This window comes from Aythya ferina, assembly GCF_964211825.1.
Source record: "Aythya ferina genome assembly, chromosome: 5".
Lineage (NCBI taxonomy): Eukaryota > Metazoa > Chordata > Aves > Anseriformes > Anatidae > Aythya > Aythya ferina.
In genome coordinates, this window is record NC_140301.1 from 25,612,935 (window position 1) to 25,631,752 (window position 18,818).

The 18,818-nt window shown below is 35.2% G+C and overlaps 1 protein-coding gene and 1 long non-coding RNA gene across 6 annotated transcripts in view; one reads left to right on the plus strand and one right to left on the minus strand.

The window, feature by feature from the left end:
- Positions 1-18,818, plus strand: part of LOC311438217 (uncharacterized protein) — a 182,614-nt gene that overhangs the window by 104,656 nt on the left and 59,140 nt on the right. For all 5 annotated transcript variants that reach the window (XR_014694011.1, XR_014694012.1, XR_014694013.1 and 2 more), the window contains one exon: positions 3,773-3,863. Coding sequence is in view for 1 of the 5 variants with exons in the window: in XM_084522374.1 (XP_084378500.1) it covers positions 3,773-3,863 (91 nt within the window). In the remaining 4 variants the exon portion in view is untranslated. The remainder of the gene's footprint in view (positions 1-3,772; positions 3,864-18,818) is intronic.
- The window catches only part of LOC311438220, a 105,971-nt gene continuing 101,281 nt past the window's right edge, over positions 14,129-18,818 (minus strand). The window contains exon 4 of the long non-coding RNA XR_014694017.1: positions 14,129-14,748. This is a non-coding gene — a long non-coding RNA (uncharacterized lncRNA). The remainder of the gene's footprint in view (positions 14,749-18,818) is intronic.

The following is an 18,818-nucleotide window of genomic DNA, read 5'->3' on the forward strand; positions in this document are numbered from 1 at the left end:
GGAGGCCTGAATCTGCCTTTGGTCACACTATTTGCTCCTCTATGGTCACCTCTGAGAAGATTAACCCTTTCATTAAAAAAGCTTGGTCAGGGTCAAACTACCGCCTGGCTCTGGACTCTTACATCCCTTTGATCTCTCAGCTATGGAGAAATTATTAGCAAATTCTAAGCCTTCCCATGTGATTTGTTTTTGTAAATTTGTAGAAATTATTCCTAATCCTATTACGTGGCCGAGGGCAAACCTGCATTAAATATATGAGACTTTTTGTTATGTGGCAGATGGATAATAAAGGAATGCTGAATGCAGCCCATTCCAAGTTATGGGAATCTGGACACTTCATCAGCATTCACTTAATCCTCTGCCATGGCCTACGCCTTTGATGAATGCTCTCATTTATGACCACTGATGCCACTCACTTAATTTCAGAGAAGAAAAATAATACCTAGCTGTTAATGTGAATATTTGAGTTTATAGCTGTACAATGAATAATTGTGACATTATCAAGGGAACATCTTCTTATACATTATTCACTTGTATAGACCACATTAACCAGACAGAGGAAACTTGCAGTTTTGCATCTTCCATCTTCTTTGGAAGGTAGACACTGTGCAGACAAAAGTCAGTGTCTTAACCCAAATTCTAGCTGACAGTCCGTATCAGCCCTCACTATATTTTGCTCATTGTGGTGCCAATCTCCTATCTCACCAATGACATTTTTTCAAAGAAAGAGTGGATTTCCTAGAGACTCTACCCCATGCAACTTCCATAGCTTTTTATTGAATAGGAAAATGTATCCCTCCTTTTCTCTTCAATGCTGTTGCCATGTAGTATGTCTGTAAATTTAAGCTGAAAATTAAGACAGCACACAGTTTTCATTCGTACTTTATAAAAAAACGCACATCCCCTAATAATAATGTTCTTTTCATGCATTTAAAAATAAAAATAAAAATAATAAATAAAAACGGAGTTTATTACATCTTCAGAGTTTCTCATGTATTAACTCACAGCTTTCTCATTCAGAATTACAAATACTAAGGTGTGGAAACATATTAGCTTGGTTTACAGAAATCTGTGTTATCTGTTTGTTTTCTTTTTTTCTTTTTTTTTTTTTTTAAGCATGTTTGTACTATCTCTATCTGATCTGTCTCCGAGTTTCCTTATTTCATTCAAGAGAAAATATAATTCATTCCTAGTGTAAATATTATTTTTAATTGAAAACACTTCCACATTTTTAAGCGTATTTATTTGCATTCCTGACTGTATAGCAGTATTTAAGAGTAGGAGTTTGTTATGTTTTTATCCTACTTTTCTGCAAGTGTAGTAATTTTAGTTGATATTTAGTGGTGCTAAAATTCTAAAAGTAGAACCCTGCTGTCCCTTTTGGTTTTCATGTATAAAATTCAGAGGTATATTGAAGCTCTGGTAAATCATCAGTGTGAGAAACATGTCTGTATTTAGTAAAGTGTAATAAAAAAACAGTCAAACATCTTTTCTTAGTGGGAGTTTTCACACGCTGTAACTAATTTACTGGAATCAACTAGAATATGCAACAAGAATAAAAATAAATACTATATTTATTTTTAGTACATTTGTTGATCACTACTTTGAAATCTAGCATAGCAGCCTATCAGGACACCCTGGACTGTCTGCTCCAAAATGAATATAGATAGGGGTCCCATGTAGAGTGGTTGCTTCAGTGATCCCTTCCACACTGTCACCTAATTTAACACACAGGCAAGCTTCTGCACACAAGTGTTATTTTGTATTTGCTGTATGTATTGAGATGCCTGTCAGAACCAAGAGCACTGTCAAAGTGGAAGTTTGTATTTGGAAAAGGGATTGTAATACCTTGTGCAGTGTGTCCATATAATTGTAATGATCCAAGATCTATTTTTTAAAATAGAAAGAAATGCAGACTGTTCTGTGATTGTAAAATGGTACAATGATGAAAGATTACAACTTAATTGACTTCAGGGAGAGCAAGGCATGGCCTTAACATCATAATGTGCTAAGCTAAATTCTTCTCACCCACTTAGATTTCTGTGTTGATTTTTGATACTTTTGTTTTTTCCCCTGAGAATCTCTAATCTAGAGACTTCTGCAGTCACACGATTATTTTTAAAGTATTCTATTTACTATTAACCAAAACATTTGGTTAAAAAAAGAAAGTAAGCTATATGTTTGCAAACGTAGAAGACAAGAATACAAAGCCTATTAACAGTGGGTCAAATTTTCCAATACACCTTTTGGTGAAAATCTCCATAATTCCAGTCAGATATTTTTCCTGAAATAAATTGCACCGAAATTGCCCCCCCACCCACAACACCCCCCCCCCAAAAAAAATAAAAATAAAAATAAATATATATATATATACACACACATATATGTGTATATAGTGTAGTCCATAGTAGAATTTTTGGTGAAGCAAATCTAAACTAAATCCCAGAAACTAAACAACAAAATAATGTATGGGGGTTGTATGTGCATACAGATACTTAGCTATATCTCTTGGTATAAGTAAGAAGTAGTTAAAGAAATCCAGACTGAATATACTTTGGGGAAACCCTTTAAATATATATGGGGTTTGAGAATAAGAGTTACAATAAATATTCTTCACCAGCACCATGTCACTTGAAACATGTAATACTTACCTGTGTTGTGGCTAACCTACTTTGGCAGTCAACTTTGCAAAATTATTCTTTACTATTATATAAAGGTTTCATTATACACAATACATGATCAATGTCTAAGGGTTACTGGCTGTATCATTTCAGGCTTTGCTGATCAGTCAGCTGGTGGTCAGGGTCCCTGTTTGCTAAAGCAAAGTACAGATCACTCTACAGTCATGCTGTTAAATGCAAAATGTGTAAAACATCTTTCATATGCTGTAAATTGGAGACCATAATAAAAGAGAACAGGCATAGTACAAAAACATTTTTCTTGGTTTACTAGAATTAGGGCTGACAGTAAGAATATTATATTTTCCAGAAAGTATATGTGTGTGCTTGGGGGTGAGGAGTTACCTCTTTTTTATAATCTACTGGGTACAGACTTGTAGGTTGTTCACTGAATTTTTCCTTACATTTTAAAGCTCCTCTTACATGGCGTCTTAAAAGAATTTTAAATGAGTCTAAACAAAGCCCTTCCTGAATGTAATATTACTTTAAAACAATGCATTCTTTTCATATCTCTAATGAAAAGGTAATGAAAGCATGCTGATGTTGTGGCTCAGTTTTACAGTCAGAAGAGCTTGCTTGAACAAAAAATATAAGAAGCAGCAAGGCTAAGCTGCAAAGCCGAGAGAAAGGACATCTACCAAGGCACTGGCTGTTTTGTACTGGGCATTGAGAGCAAAGCAAAAACAGCCTCCTGCCCACCGCTTGGAGTTTGCATGATCACAGAGCAATCCTCCAAACCCATTGTGTCCAGAAACTGAGAAAATGCTTTTACTTGAAAATAAGACATGCTCACGGCTTCTCTTTCATGAGTTTGTTTTCCAGGGTGACTGTCTTTGAAGCATACAGCATATATCATGTGTGATAAATTATACTTTGCTGAAATGTTGCCTTGCTAAAATATGCTAAGAAAGCTCTGAGCAATATTTACAAATAGTTTAAGTGTCACAACAGTACACCCACCACTCAGTCTTCCATTGATTTTACTATAATAAGACTTGTAATAAAGGATACCACTAAGTATTATGAAAGTATTCCTTATAAAGAAAGATAATTGGTGAAAAATCTCTAAAATCTATATCAAAATCATTTTGCAGATTCTGCAATCACAGCTGTCAGGAAAAGCAACCACAATCTCTTGTCTAAGAAGAATTGTGCTATTACTTCTTGTCTTTCTTTCTGTCCCAGGTAAGTTGTTAATTTACTCACAAAAAAAAAAAAAAAGCTTAAAAATCTGCTGTGGCCACTGTTTTTTTGTTTTGTTTTAAATAAACTGCTATAATTTAATTTAAGTTGTGCCAGTGGAATGAAGAGCAGCCTTACTTTGCCATTTAGGATAAACTTTAATCCTGTACACCAAGTGTTAAATTCTGCTGTCTGCTACGTGAGTGTAAATCTGGTGTAATTCCTCTACTGCTGAAGAAAGCAGTTCAAATTTACATCAAATCGAAAGAAGGAAGAACCAGACCTTCCCCTGAGCATTTGAAAATCACTCCAATATATTAATGAATATTTCTTGTGCATGCGACTGTATGTTTTTAAGATCTTCCTTAGGGAAGGTAAGAAAGGCATTCAAACACAAGCTAAACCTTTTTTTCTATCAACCTTTATCTTTATTTGTTATTTTTAATGGAGTGTGGAATATGCCTGATATATTTGTCAGTCACAAGGGCCTGTTTCACCCACTAATACCAGTGAGTGACATTGGGGTGATTTTAGCTTACTTAGGCTTGTTCTGGCGGGTTACTATATCTGTCGATCCACACCACTTAGATCTTGACAGAAACATAATCATGTTATATGGGTATATACGGAAGAAGTAGTTAAAGTATATTAGAAAACATATACACTGAAGTGGATCATTTTTTTCAGTCTAAGAAAACAAGGTGCAAGCTGAAGGATGTTGCTCTACTCGGAGCTTACTATTATTTGGTTAACCAAGAGGAAATATGGTGTAATCTGGAGAACTCTTGCTTCCCCTTCCAAACACATTGTCTTGTTTTTCTACTAAAACGAATCTATAGATTCAATGACTTCTTGAACCCTTTTTCTCATGCTGAAATTAGCACTTGTGAAAAGAGAAGCCTAAACGCCTCGACCACACCAGTGTAAGGATCTGAAGTCTGACACTGCCAATGTGCAGTGTCAGACTTCATTCTAGCTGCATTCTAGCTGCATTTTTAGCATAGCAACTGGGGATAATATAGTCAGGTGAAATCTAAAGTAATTTACCCCACCATCAAAATGCTTCCGAAGACCAATCTGCATTTTCATATTAATAGCAATGCTTAGACAAGCTGCCCTCCTACCATTAAATGCATATCTATGCTTTTAAATTTATTATTTATTTTTTGGCAAAAACAAGCAAAGTCCCATAATAATGTTTTAATTTACAAATTATAAGTACATTTACATACAACTAGGAGTACTTTCAGAAGAAAAAAGCACTTACATTTAATAAGAAACACATACAAAAAGTGCAATGAATTCCATGACCGGGTGTTTGTTCAGATGAGCTACAAAGCAAGCTGGGATGGAAGGGAACTTGTGGGTCCCTGTTTAGTATTAAATTTTCAGACTTGATGTGATTGTATTATTTTATCTCTGTGAATGTAGCACATTTGATATATGGTTATAGCCTAATAAATGTAACAATAAATATCACATTTGTATTCAATTTCAGAGGTCTCCTTACCTCCCTCACACCAGCAGCAATGGGTGTGATCTTATAAGGGTCTGACTGTAAATAATCTGGTTAAACACAAGGTTACTGATGCACTTACAATATAGAGAGTCACAGAGACTGTGGTAAGATTCAAGCCCCTAGATGTGTCTTCCTGTCTCAGTCAAAGCAGATGTATTTGATTCTGAAAAGCAATGCATAATCTATTTTTGTTTGTTCAATAAAGGAACTGTATATTTTCCATATCTTTAGGGATTACTTTTTGTTGTTTTCAAGGAAATAATTTCAATGCTTACAAATTGTTGGATGACATTTCCTTGTACATTTTTAAATATGATATGCAGGGAAAATATTTCTGGTTCTAATCTTTTTATTTAGAATAGAGAAGCTATGTGTAATCTAGGAGATGAAATATGATATCTTTATTAAAGTGGCACATGCTAGCTCTATTACACTTACGGGTCTGCCAGTATATCCATTAAGGAATCCATTTTTCAGACTTTTAACACTTGTCTGTATTCATACCGGAGTGAAACTTGGCACTCAGGTTTATAGCCCAGAAGCAATTTGTGCTGCTATTTACAAATGTCTCTTGGTATTCATTTAAAAAAATGTTTTTCTATTAAATGCCTGAAAACCATTTGGTTATTTAAAATGCAAATGGGAGTAGTATTAAAAAGAACCGTGTTGTCTGCTCAAGTCCCATGCTGTAGCCTGAGAATACTTTTGCCATATGAAGTTTATCATATTAAATCATTATGGAATGAGCTGAAAGTTAGGAGATGGGGAATTTTTTGAGATTAGAGGCTTTATATACCCTTGAGAGAGCTGCTTCTGATTATCATTTCTCTACTACATGATTTAAAAATTGTGTATACCTTCATTTGCAAGTTACAGTGATTTGAAAGATCCCTGTACTCAGATAGATAACAAACTTTCTTAGAAAACATTGAGTATGTATTCATACAATTCATTTGTTTATTTCAGGATTGAATCTATTAATAGTCTTTCATGGTAACATAGTCTTGCTTATTTTATTTTATTTTATTTTATTTTATTTTATTTTATTTTATTTTATTTTATTTTATTATTTTATTTTATTTTATTTTATTTTATTCTATTCTATTCTATTCTATTCTATTCTATTCTATTCTATTCTATTTTAAAAAAGTAAGTAATTCTATCTAAGTATGCCATTTTACCTTGGCAAAAGGTGGTGGAGAAAAGGTAGCACATTAACCTAAAGTCCAGTCATATCTTCCACTGTCTTAGTGTTTGAATGTAAATTTACAGTGATTTAATTCAAATATACTTTTGCTTCTTTATTTATACATTATCATTTCTATTTGGTCTTTAAATAAAAGCTCACTTCTTCTGAAATGAAAATAACTATCACTATTTTATTCTCAAAAAGTCTTTATCCTCAGCTGATGTAAATCAACATCTGTGTTGATTTTTGCTACTTTTTGCATCAATCCAGAGATTACCTTGTACTCATAATAAATACATTAAAAGTTCTTAAACAATTTGAAAAAAGTTGGAACCATAGCATCTATAAACCATTGATATCAAGTCTCCTCATAAGTAGAGATCTATTATGACCTCCTAACTCAAATTCTGGATTTGAGAATATATAAACTAAACAAAATGATAAATAATTTTTTAACCTTATCAGCATGGGTTTCTCTAAACTATGAGAAACCTGAGGTTTCTGAGGTGGAAGCACTGAAGAAAATGTTACAAATAAAAGAAATCCAAAGTCAAGTGTTCTGTATACCTTCAGGTCATTTTAGGTTTTAGGGGTTTAGAGAAGCCCCATCAAGCTCAATTTAGACTTCAGGAATAATTCCTTAAAGCTATTCTGTAAACAAAATGATTCATAGCATAGACTTTTTGTTCAATTCTGTAGCTGCTGTTCCTCAGCTGTGGATAAAAAAGTGCACAGGGTTTTTTTAAGACTGTACTTTTCACTTCTGTAAACCTAATTTTTAGTCTTGGGTTCTGAGAAATCAAAGGCTATTTAGAATACAATAAAGAATAAAAATGTGATCAATTCTAAGAAGTATTTCTGTGAAGTCTGAACAAAGTGGGAATCTGAATTGCAGCCCCAAGTATTTAAATAAGCTATTACAAAAGGAGTGCTAGGAACCATTATATTGCATGATTTCTTGTGAATAATAGAAATGCTCTCTATCAGGTATTTTTGCTTAAATGGAATAAATGTTTGAGAGAGATGGTGTTCATCCATTGTAACCTTTCACGCCACTACTGTTGGTATTGTTATAACTTCATCTATTAAAAATATGATTTGAATCTATTAAAAATACTCTAAAACTTAGAAGTGTGGTTTTAAACCACCATACATTAGAATCTCCATCTTTTGGTAGTGTGTCATTTATGCTTTAATGACATCAGTGTAGAATTTCAGCATTCTTATACAGAAAATGTCTGTCATACACAAACAACATTATGGCACTTTTAGTATAATATGCCTATAGTAGTGCTATTATTTAATGGTGTGCTTTTATATTGCTCAAGTTTTTAAGGATAAATGTGCCTACATCATACACTAGTCCTGGGGCTAGAAATGGGATTACTTGCTGTTAATAAGGTGAGTGGGCTTTCATCTCTAGTTATGATGGTCCTGATGTCACTGATGTTCACTGATTACTTCAGTGAAAAGACTTGTCACATTTATGACTTCAATAAGAGCATAAGCAGTCTCTGAGTCCGAGTTCATCAAACTTCCTGCTTAAATCTGGTGCTTTTCACTGGTGGGACATATTCATGTAGTGCAAGAGTTTTGTTGATTAGGACTAGTTTCACTCGATTGTCATTTAGGAACAGAGGTCTGGTCTCTGTTTGGGCTTAATTCTAGCTGACATCCACACTCCTCTTGCTTTTGCCACAGAAAAAAAAATGAAATTAAGTATTTTCTTAAAATTTTAAAAGTTAAATTAAGGAAGTCTGCCTCTAGACTGCAACCACACTGCAGTCAAGGGTATAGCTTGAATACAGGTAAGAATCTGGCTCAAGTGAGGATCAGCCAAGAAACAAATGGGAGAAGTATATTTGTTCCAGAATGTCTGGTGATTAAAATACCATGTGTTCCGTTGCTGTTCTCATGCAGCACTACCACATAAAATTACAGTAACACTGCATAACAGGGTATTCTTTACTAGATTTGGTGGGATCTAGTATCCCAAATACAGAAATGGTTCCTGTTCATGCAATATGAAATATCCCATTTGTTTTGGTTTGTTTGTTTTTTTTTTTCAAGGAATGTATGACAGCAGGAAGGACTGATTTGTATGCTTTATTAGTGAATAAGGCAAAAAATACACATTGTCTCTTTCTAGTAATGGGAACTTAATTTAGAATATTATTTTCTGATGTGAGATACAGTTTTATGACAGTATGTTTTAATACTGTGTTAAACACTTATGAAATGATTTATAATACTGTTTTTTTTTTTGTTGTTGTTGTTATTTTGTTTGTTTGTTTTGTTTTGTTTTTTTTTTTTTTTAATTTTGCATTGTATCTTGCTTTTCATATCCAGTGCAGTCATGGTTTTCATATTCTTTGGCCTATGAATTTCCACACTGAATGTACAAACTGGCTTTCCTGCTAAAGCATAAGATGAATTCTCTGAGCTCACCTAATCTATAGGCATCCTTCTCAAAAAGTAAATACCCTGAAAGCTGACTGAGAGAATGAAAAGATTTATTACCCATTAAAACCTCTAATAAATTGCATAGTTAAGATACTAAATACAGGAGATGTTTGAATTTCAATTGACTGTGTGTGTAAAGAGTCTTTGGGCCATAGTAAATTATGAGAAATTTCAGGATAGGTGATTGTACAACATCACAAGGGAACATATCCTTTAATAATGACATCAGTTTTACATCCCCTAATGTAGTTAGAATGCTATAGGTTATTTAGCTCCAATGGACCAAGCTTTCAAATCCAGTCAAACATCTCCTTGGTGGTCTTTTGAGAATGGCCTGGCATGATCTTGGGAAAACAGAGCCCTTCTACTTAGTACAGTCACATTTGAAACCCACCTTCAGGTCTCTCTGGATGTCACAGCCCTTGTCAGAATGTGAGTACTGCAAGTATCTGGTCACTGCTCAGACCTGCAGCCGATACTTTTTTTGGTCTACAGTCTTTTTGATTCCTAAAAGAAAGTCTTGAAGCTGTGGCTCATATTGATTTGAATATGTTTTCTCCAATTCTAAAGTAATTTATTTTCACAATCTAGTGGATGCTAGCTCACTAGTTAGCATACAGTAAAAGTCTTTTGTTCTTCATTCAAGTTAATTCATGTAATAAGATATGAGTGCAGGTCTGCCAATGTAAGAAATAACTATATATGAATTTGGAAGAAGGTGCTGGTTGTTCAGAGGAAATAGATACTTGAGCTGAGATGCTAGGACTCTGATCCCTTGACACTTAGGAATAGTTACTAACTACACATGCAACAAATGTAATCACAATTCTGGTACGTTTAAACCCCTGTTTTACCTTCAAACATTGCTACTGGTTTTTAAGCTGAACCAGGTGGCATATCCAGGAGCCCTTCAGGTAAAGTGCATCGTTTCAGGCACACCTGTGCTTGTGTCTGGAAAAGAGAGCCTCTCTGCTTTTGCTGCTGAGGCAGCCACAAAATGTCAAGATAATCTTAATTTATCCATTAAAAATGTAGGCCCATATTTAAGAGTCATCAGCAATAAAGGAAAATATACTGAATCATTTCAAGTGCATGCTAATCATTTAATGTAATAAATGGAGCAACTCTAATTATCTCCCGAGGAAATGATTTCACACTAAAACAATGGAAATGAAGAGGTTACTTTGGGAGCATTATACACAGCTGAAAATTACTCATGTGAATCTAGAGGATATTTCAAATAAATAGAAAGGATTGCTTATGCCTTTCCATAATCATTTAATGCTAGGAGAGAAATACTAAACGATGGTAAAGATATTTAGTAATTTGCACTCAGCCAGTGAGGCTTTCACAGGTACAGCTACACGGCCAAACACTGCTCCTTTCCACCGAGACACTGCTTAGCACCAGATCAGTGTCATAACTACAAGTTCTTAACACAGAACAGTTGAACAGAGAACAAAAAGATGAATATACTAGTCTTTGATATTTGTTAATTCCAGTGTGCATTAAAATTTACAGATTTGTAATTGATAATGCCTGTAAGCCTTTCCCTTGAGGTGCCTGGCATTCTTTATTTTTAAAAGGATAAATACAAATCTTTTTTGATTATTTTTTTTTCCCAAACTAAATCCCATGAAAGCTTATTTTGGAAATTCAGCACATTTTTAGCCAACAAAGAAGAAAATGAAAAGCAAACTTTTGAATAAGATGTAAAATTTCTCAGGGAGTGGGGTTAAAATTGAGTTTAATGATTCAGTCCATTCCCTCCAAGGGAACTGATTTCACTGCAAGCTAAAATGTTTTGTTAAATTATGTACTTCAGTTGCTTGGGTGTTATGTCTCTCTTGGAGAAGCACATGAAATGAGCACTATCCTCCTAGGCATTTTAAAAACACATCCACATTAAATAGAATATATATACAGTGGTTGAGCATACAGTCTTTTTAAACTAGATAACAAAATGATTTTGACTTGTTTTAAAACCTTTTCCTTTAAATGGCTCTAAAGCTAAGACTAAAAGATAGATAATGTGGACTGAAAATTTTCCCCCTTGCTTTCAGTTTTGTAGAGAATAGCACATTATAGGTACTTTCCTTTGTGCAAGAATCACATCAAATGCCAGGAAAAATACGTCTGTTTTGGCTACATATCTAACAGCATGCTTTCCAGAACCATCAATTTGTCTTTATTAATACATCAAATGCAGTTTGTTTAAAGTGTTTGTCCATTCTGGTGCCATGCTACTATAGATATTATTAGCTTATACTTATTACTAAAATTGGGTAAGATACAAGAGAATACAGCTTTTTGCATAGTGAAAGATATGACCTAGATCAAGACAAATTAATGCACGGTGATTCTAAAAGCATAAGCAGATGACTATAACTTTTTGAAGGTCTGCGTTTATTTTAAAGCTGACATATATTTCACAAGAGAATAAACAATTGTTTTTTATCATAAGATTACTGCTCATTGTGTACAAGAAAACAATTGTTATCAGGTATGAACTTAAATGGAATCAACTGCAGCAGTCTTTACAGGAATTTACCGAAATGTCTGCCATTCAGAGCTGGCTTACCATAATATTCTCTATGGAATAGTTGACCACAGGATTCTCATTCACAAACAGCCAGGTTAAACAGTTAAATGCTAGCAAATCCTGCATAGCCCTGTGGGAAATTTCACTTTAATCCCGAACTTATAAGAGGACAATCAAAGCCCAAAGCCTGGGTAACAAATCTGATCCTCTGTTGCAATCTGTGTCCTCATGGGAAGGAGAGAGATGCTCCCTGTACAAGCCTGAGATGGATAAATACCTAAATGATGAGATAGATGGGGAATGCAGAAGAAGCGTCTGGCTTCAGCCATTCGCTTCCAATTTCACATTACATTGTGAAAGGCAATTCTTGTGCAGCTCGGGAACAGCCAGTCCTGATTACTATAAGTTGAAGTGTGGCTTAAGGAATGATTAATGACAGTGTCAGGAGAAAACAAAGCACAATGAGAGTTATCTCTAATCCACCTGCTTGCAGATGCTATAGTAAGGGAATGAAAATGGCCCCAGCGAGCCCTGATAATAAAAAAATCAAAATAGAAAGGTGCAAAGCTGTAGATATGTATTAATCTGATATATAAAAACTAGGTCTTAGCTTGAATAAAGCATTAGGCATGAATGGAGCCCCATAGGTGATAGATATTAGAGCATAGTGGACTTCACATTGTCTGTATTTTTTAAATCAAACAGAACTGTTCCCTTCAGTATTGCCTTTGACATTAATAGGTTGGTATTTGAAAAGTCACAGTTCACTAGATGAGCAGGCTTGTGAGTTCAAGCTCATTAAACAAAACCTCTTTTTGTTGGTGTTTCAGAAAAAAAAGTGACACCATACCACCACCTTGTGGCTTTGCCTTGCATAAGCCCAGGGAGGAGAGACAGCTGTTTCCATTGCCAAACAAGCTACAGTCAGATAAAACATAATTATAAGATCTTCGTTCTTTCTGAAACGCAAACAGGCTTACAAGCTACTTCAGTTAGCACAAAACACCTGAGAGGCAGCAAGGCCATTTCAAATAAGTCTTTAATTCGATTTCAAGCTATTCCTATTAGATCTGCTTTAATTCAAGACAGCAGCTATTGCAGACATAAGAGGGTCACTGATCACAGCTATGACTGAAAATGCAGTGGTGGTTTCCTTCAGCTGCATTTCAGCTGCTCCTCTTCTCTCTTTTTCTGACCTATCTTCCTAAACTTCATGTCTGCTGGGAAATCCTGCACTAGTTGTGAGCTGGGATCTGGAAGTTCACTGCATGGAGCTCTAGGACACCCGTTCTCACTCCTTAGTGCTTGTGTTGTTCATCAGACAGGGCACATCTGTTAAGATCCGTAACAGTGACAGTCTGCTGCTGGATATAAATCACAGCAGTCACATAAGAACTACTTGCTTGCTTTGCAGGTTTCATATTCTGAAAAGTAGTTTGATTTAAATAGTTCTACTGTCTTTTCATTAGGGAGAATTGTTCAAATTCAAGGCACAATGTAAGGTTTCATAAAACATCCAACTGCCCAGGAACCTAAACCTTTTTAACTCTCACTGGGACATAGGTTCCTCCTATATCACCTAGGGCAAGTTGAAAATTTTAGCTATCATCATGGAAGATGGGAATATATACTTCTTGAGACCTTCATGTACATCAGATTTAAAGCTATTGCCCCTTGTTGCCAGCACTGAGGGAATTATTTGACCCCACTGAATTCAGAAACAGAAGTCCCATTAATTTAGATGGGTCAGGATTTCATCCCAATTGTCTCCCTCCCAGCCCCCCTTTTTCTTAGTATGACCAGCAACAAATTAAATGTTAATTTATATTTCATGGAAGTATTTTAATATTGAAAATCTAATGAAGATTTAGCACTCAGTTTTTAATGAGGCTGACATAACTGTCAAAAGAAAGCAAATACATTATTTTAATTAATATCAATTCATAAGTGCTCCTGATTTATATATTAAACAAAAAAGAAAGTGTCTTGTCATACACTACAATTCATTCTGTATTCACCCATCATTTACTCAGAATCTTTTCTTTTCTTTTTTTTTTTTTTTTTTTTCATGTGAAGGGTATGATGGAAGCTGCCATGTAGAATTGTGCAGCTGCTGCAGATGCTATAAGTACTGTGATCACATCACCCTTATTTTCTGATGACGCGCCTCAAATCAATTCTATCCATGTGTCTTTGTCTCCACCTGACACCTCCTGCTATCATAATAATCATGCTGTATGGTTTAAAGCCTATAGCTTTTGCATACTGTATTTTCTTAATAATACCGGGGATCCAGACAGTTTCAGTGCTATAAAGATACATTGTTATAACCAGAAAAGGGTCTCCATTGAAAAACTTTTGATCAAGGTATTGAAACCATCCAAAATCAAGTATGTTACAGCAGAAGTTTTGATTGGTCCATTTTAGAATCTGATAAAAATTGAAATCTGGGTACATGTTTGGGTCCTGATCTCTCCTCTAGTCAGTAGGGTGTTGGGGTGTTTATTCAAGCTAAAATTTGGAATGGAGCAGAACAGACTAGAGTAGGTTATGAATACATTTGGAAGTGCTTTTACTTGTGCAACAGAGCAGAAAGGGAATATTTTAACAAAGAGAAAGTAGTGTTGCAATTACAATGTTTTATATAGTCATGAAAGATGATAGAGTTAAAACTTGAAAATTAATATATCAGCATCATTAAACAGACATTTCACTGTGAAGATGCAATAGATTGAAGATTACAGTTACATAAATCCAAATCCATTTAAGGGTTAACATCTCTGCTAGAATCAAAAGCATGGAAGCATGAAGGTACCACTGTCAAACAATTGTCTGAGATCCTTTTATACCCATTTGTTACACTATGTACATGGTTATACTCCTCCCCACTTCGGTATTTTTCCCTTTTTTCCAATAAAATACTTCATTTCCTTCAACCTCATCCTCCCTTCCTATGGCATAAGTTTCTATCTTGATCTAATGCAATCCTCAGGAACCTGAAAGGTTTCTTTCAAATGATCGCACTAAGCTTTCAAATGTCTCCTCACAAGCATGCTACCTTTGGATGAAATTCTGGTCTTGATGCATGCTCTATTTTAGGTCTGTCTTCCTGCTTTCTTTACAATGTGTGCACCCAGGCATCTTCAACCAGGATTCCGTTCTGAATGTACAATTCCTGAAAAACATTGAGTCTTAGCATGATAACCTGTAAGATCTGAAGGCAGCAGCAAACTCAGCAGAGATTTACAGACTATCACAAAATGTATTTTAACAGAAGCTCAGAATCCTGTTCTGTTAAAAGCAAGGGGTGAGAGAAGATACAGGATTAGAAGATCAAACTCCTAAAAAGGGGGGTGGAGGTTCAGATTGATTTTGGACACTTGACTGAGATTTAAACTGTCTCTCTCCAAGCTGTTTTTGTGCAAGCAGATTTGTCTCTGAGCTGCTAGGGGTGAAATCTTGTGTTCAGAAAGAGCTCCTTAACCAGTCATTTCAAAAGATTTTGCATGAATGTTCTTTCTGGCCAAAACTCATTCCACCCTACAAAGTCAGAAACCAGCCAAAAGCAAGAATGAATAATTTACAAAGGGCAGCTGGCCTGGTTCTTGCAAAATCAAACTAAATTCTTGGCTCCAACCCTCCTTTAAATTACTAGATCCAAAGCTGAGCCCTGCAGGTCAAGAGTATTCTTACATCTGAATTGCATATCTGCCTAAATTTCCCTTTTTCTACTGTATGTAGACCTTGGATAAGGTATTTGATTTTCACTTACTTCCTATCCCTAAGTTGCATAGCACTGCAGACTCAGCCACAGTTACCAGTGCTACTTGTGATAATGTGTTTTAAGAGCAGGCGAACATTGCTTGTAGTTTGCAGAGGACAGGCAGATTACTGCCTGGTGAGAAGTTCTCTTAAAGTAGGGTATCTGAAAATCGAGCTACAGTCACTTCCTGTAAAACAAAGTATCACCCAAATTGCTTGCTTTTGTGTAATTATGAGGACAGTTACCCTGCTTCCAGGGATGTTACCACACAGCAGTGTGGTAGTAAGTGGTCAGCTCACTTGTGTAACTGCTACAGGTAACCTTCTGAGGTGGGAGATAATGCACTTTACCAAGTAATCTCTTGTTTTGGTTCAAAATCCTAGCAGAAGATGTGAGGCAATGCTGAGATCCCTACCTGAATTTCATGCTAGGGCAGTTATTTTAGAAGACCTGAATATGTTTTCAGTATATCACATAGTGACTTTTCAGCCATCTCCTCTGACACATTAACCTGCAGCAAAATAAAGAGTTCTCTGTAGTAGGCAGCTTAATATTGAGTCCAGTTGTATTTACCTTAACTAACAAGAATTCCAGCCTTTTATGTGAATGTTGTTCCTGTTGTGGCTGCATTAAAACATTAAGAAAGTGTCACGTTTGGAAACTGGATCTCTCCTTGACATTCAGTAGGTGCTGAAACTCCACGTACTTCAGTTCTGATTTGAGTTCATGTTCCTTAGAGTTTGATTGCATATGCTGCTCTTTGTGACAAAGTATCTGCTATTGCAGCAGATACTTCAGCATTTTCATAAAAGAATCCCAACAACAACAGCAGGGCCATAGGCCATTTATTATAGACTTAATTTCTTGGATAGCTGTATGATTTTCTTCAGCAGTATGTCTACAACATGTACAGCAATTGTCAACTGAGTGTCAGTATAAGGCCTGCTGTACTCCCCAGGGGAATAACCTGTACCAGTATAAACACATTCATGCTGATAACTTAGTCCATGCTGTAGCCTTTTGTGTGTTCAGAACATTTAAAAGAAGCTACATTTTTATGGAGTGAATTGAAGTGTGTAGTCTGCAAAAGGAGCAGAAAAGCTGAAACAGAGCATAAGATGAGGGTAGCTCAGACGCATTTAGCATCAGCAAACAAAAATCAGTGTTCACTCAGATAAATGGATTTCCATGTAATGTTCCTACCTTCTCTCTTTGTTACGCATGAAGCTTTTTTTTTTTTTTTTTTTTTTTTTTTTTTTGCTTTTTTTCTAAAGCTAGTGGTAGATCTGCTCCTGGCAGTATGTTATGTTCAACCATTAGTTTATTTTTTAGGACTAAGAAGAGATATTTCTACATTATAAATTATTTATAAACATAAGAACAAAGGGAGGCTTGTCAGGGCTGCTGGTACTTTGAGAAAACAAAAAAAAAAAAAAGATGATGAATTTATGAAGAATACAATTTTATGAAGGGGGGGGGGAACGCAACTACTAATTATTAACATTCATCTGCAGACAAAGAATCGAAAGGATAGGATTAGAGGGATACATTTACATCTGTCTGTCACAAAAAGAAATCTCATTAAAGGTTTACTAGACTGTCACAAAACTTCTTCTAATGTTAAACTTGAGGGTCTCAAGGGGGACAGGAATATCTCATTTTTGGCCAATACAGTGAAGTGATATTAAAAAAGCAAACAAAAAAAGCAAACAAAAACATTTGCAGTTTTAGGAAAAGCTCTAACTGAATCTCCTTAGGTGACAAAAAGGTTCATATGCCATGGAAAAAGTTTTACATGTCACTGCAAGTTTCAGTAGTTTCTATTTACACAGCCATGTGTACTTTGAAACATGATATGGCTGCCACAGCAGTCACTTTGTGAATAGCGTTCATCATCTGGACGTTTCGTTTCATCTATAAAAAGAAATCTGCAATAGGTTGCTTTGACAATTCAAGATGCTGAGCCACAGTTTCTCTGCTTTAAAGAAGCAGACATTAAGGTTAAATACATTAAAAGTGCACAAAAATAAACACACTGTGTATGTACAATATGTTGACAATAGCAAAACTTCAGTATACTGTAGTGCATGATCAAAGAACTGAATCTGTGGAAAAGAAATCCTGAATCTAGCTAAAGCTGTCATTTTATTTTTCATAGCAAACTAGTTTATACTGAATACACATCACTAAGGAAAGATCTAGAACACTTCTATATTACCTGGGCTGATGTATGTGGCCACATTAGTAAGGTATTCAGATAGTTCCTCTTAAGGTCAGACATCTATTTTCTAGGATTGTATTCTAATTGATTTTATTTTGATTTATGCACTGGTTTGATTAACAGATGAAATGGCTTGCAAAGGAGAATGTTTTCATATTGAACATCATGTTAGAGAAAGTCAAAACTATCAAAGAAAAATACCACAGGTTCATCCAGATTCATCCAGATAAGTCCTTGTAAAGACAGTTCTCAGCGGTGTACAAAACAAACCCAAGTAAAACCCCTGAGATTCAACTATTCCATTCCAGTTATTAAGGATTTGTTTCCAGGTTTTGGATTGGATTAAAAAAAAAAAAAAACCTAGAACACTAACCTCTGATTTTCCATTCATTAATTTTTCTAACTCCAGTTTGTAGACTATTCTCCAGTCTCAATTTTCAAACCTGACTGGTGATTATCGGTGTTTACTTTTACATGCATACCCTGAGACAATATAGAAGGCCTGATTTTCAGAGGCTAGTTCCCAAGGTCTGCTGAAGTTTCAGCTCTCTAGGTCTCTCAGCTTGGGCATCCAAAACAGATGCATCCAAATGTATGCCCATATGTTTGAGCATGTTGCACCACTATATATGCACTCCCTGGCACTGTTGAAAGGCATACATTCCCTGCAACCCTCCTACGCTCCTCCCTCTGTTCTGCTCCATTTAGGTCTGTGCACATAATCTAGATTTCAGGTAACCTGAATGAAGAAGTTCTTTCTATTCCAGTAGCTGAAAAATTAGATGGTCAAGACTGGAGCCTCCTCTGCAGCCCACTTTCAACATGTGAATTCCCTGTGCATGCAGGTTTCAGTTACCTGCAGAAGACACTGTCACTGAAAGGAAATACAAAAGTGCTGGCTTTTAAAACAGCAGTTGTGTATGCAGAAATAACAAAATATTTTGTTCTTAATATACCTATTTTCACATTTTCCTTCACCCAAAACTTCTTTTACTGAATGCAACTGTATAACAAAGCCAAACAATTGTTGTAACTTTAGGAAACACCGTAATACATTCCTGAATGACTTTTTTAAAAAATAAAGCAAAATTCATGCAACAGTGACAAATAGCCAACAAGCCCTTAATATAAACAAGTTAAATAATGTAAAAATCCCTAAAAATGTGAAATTATAGATGTAAATATCTATAGATGTATAGATATAAAAAAGCACTTGGATTCTTATTGCCTTTTTCAAATCATTTATCTTACAGACAGCTCT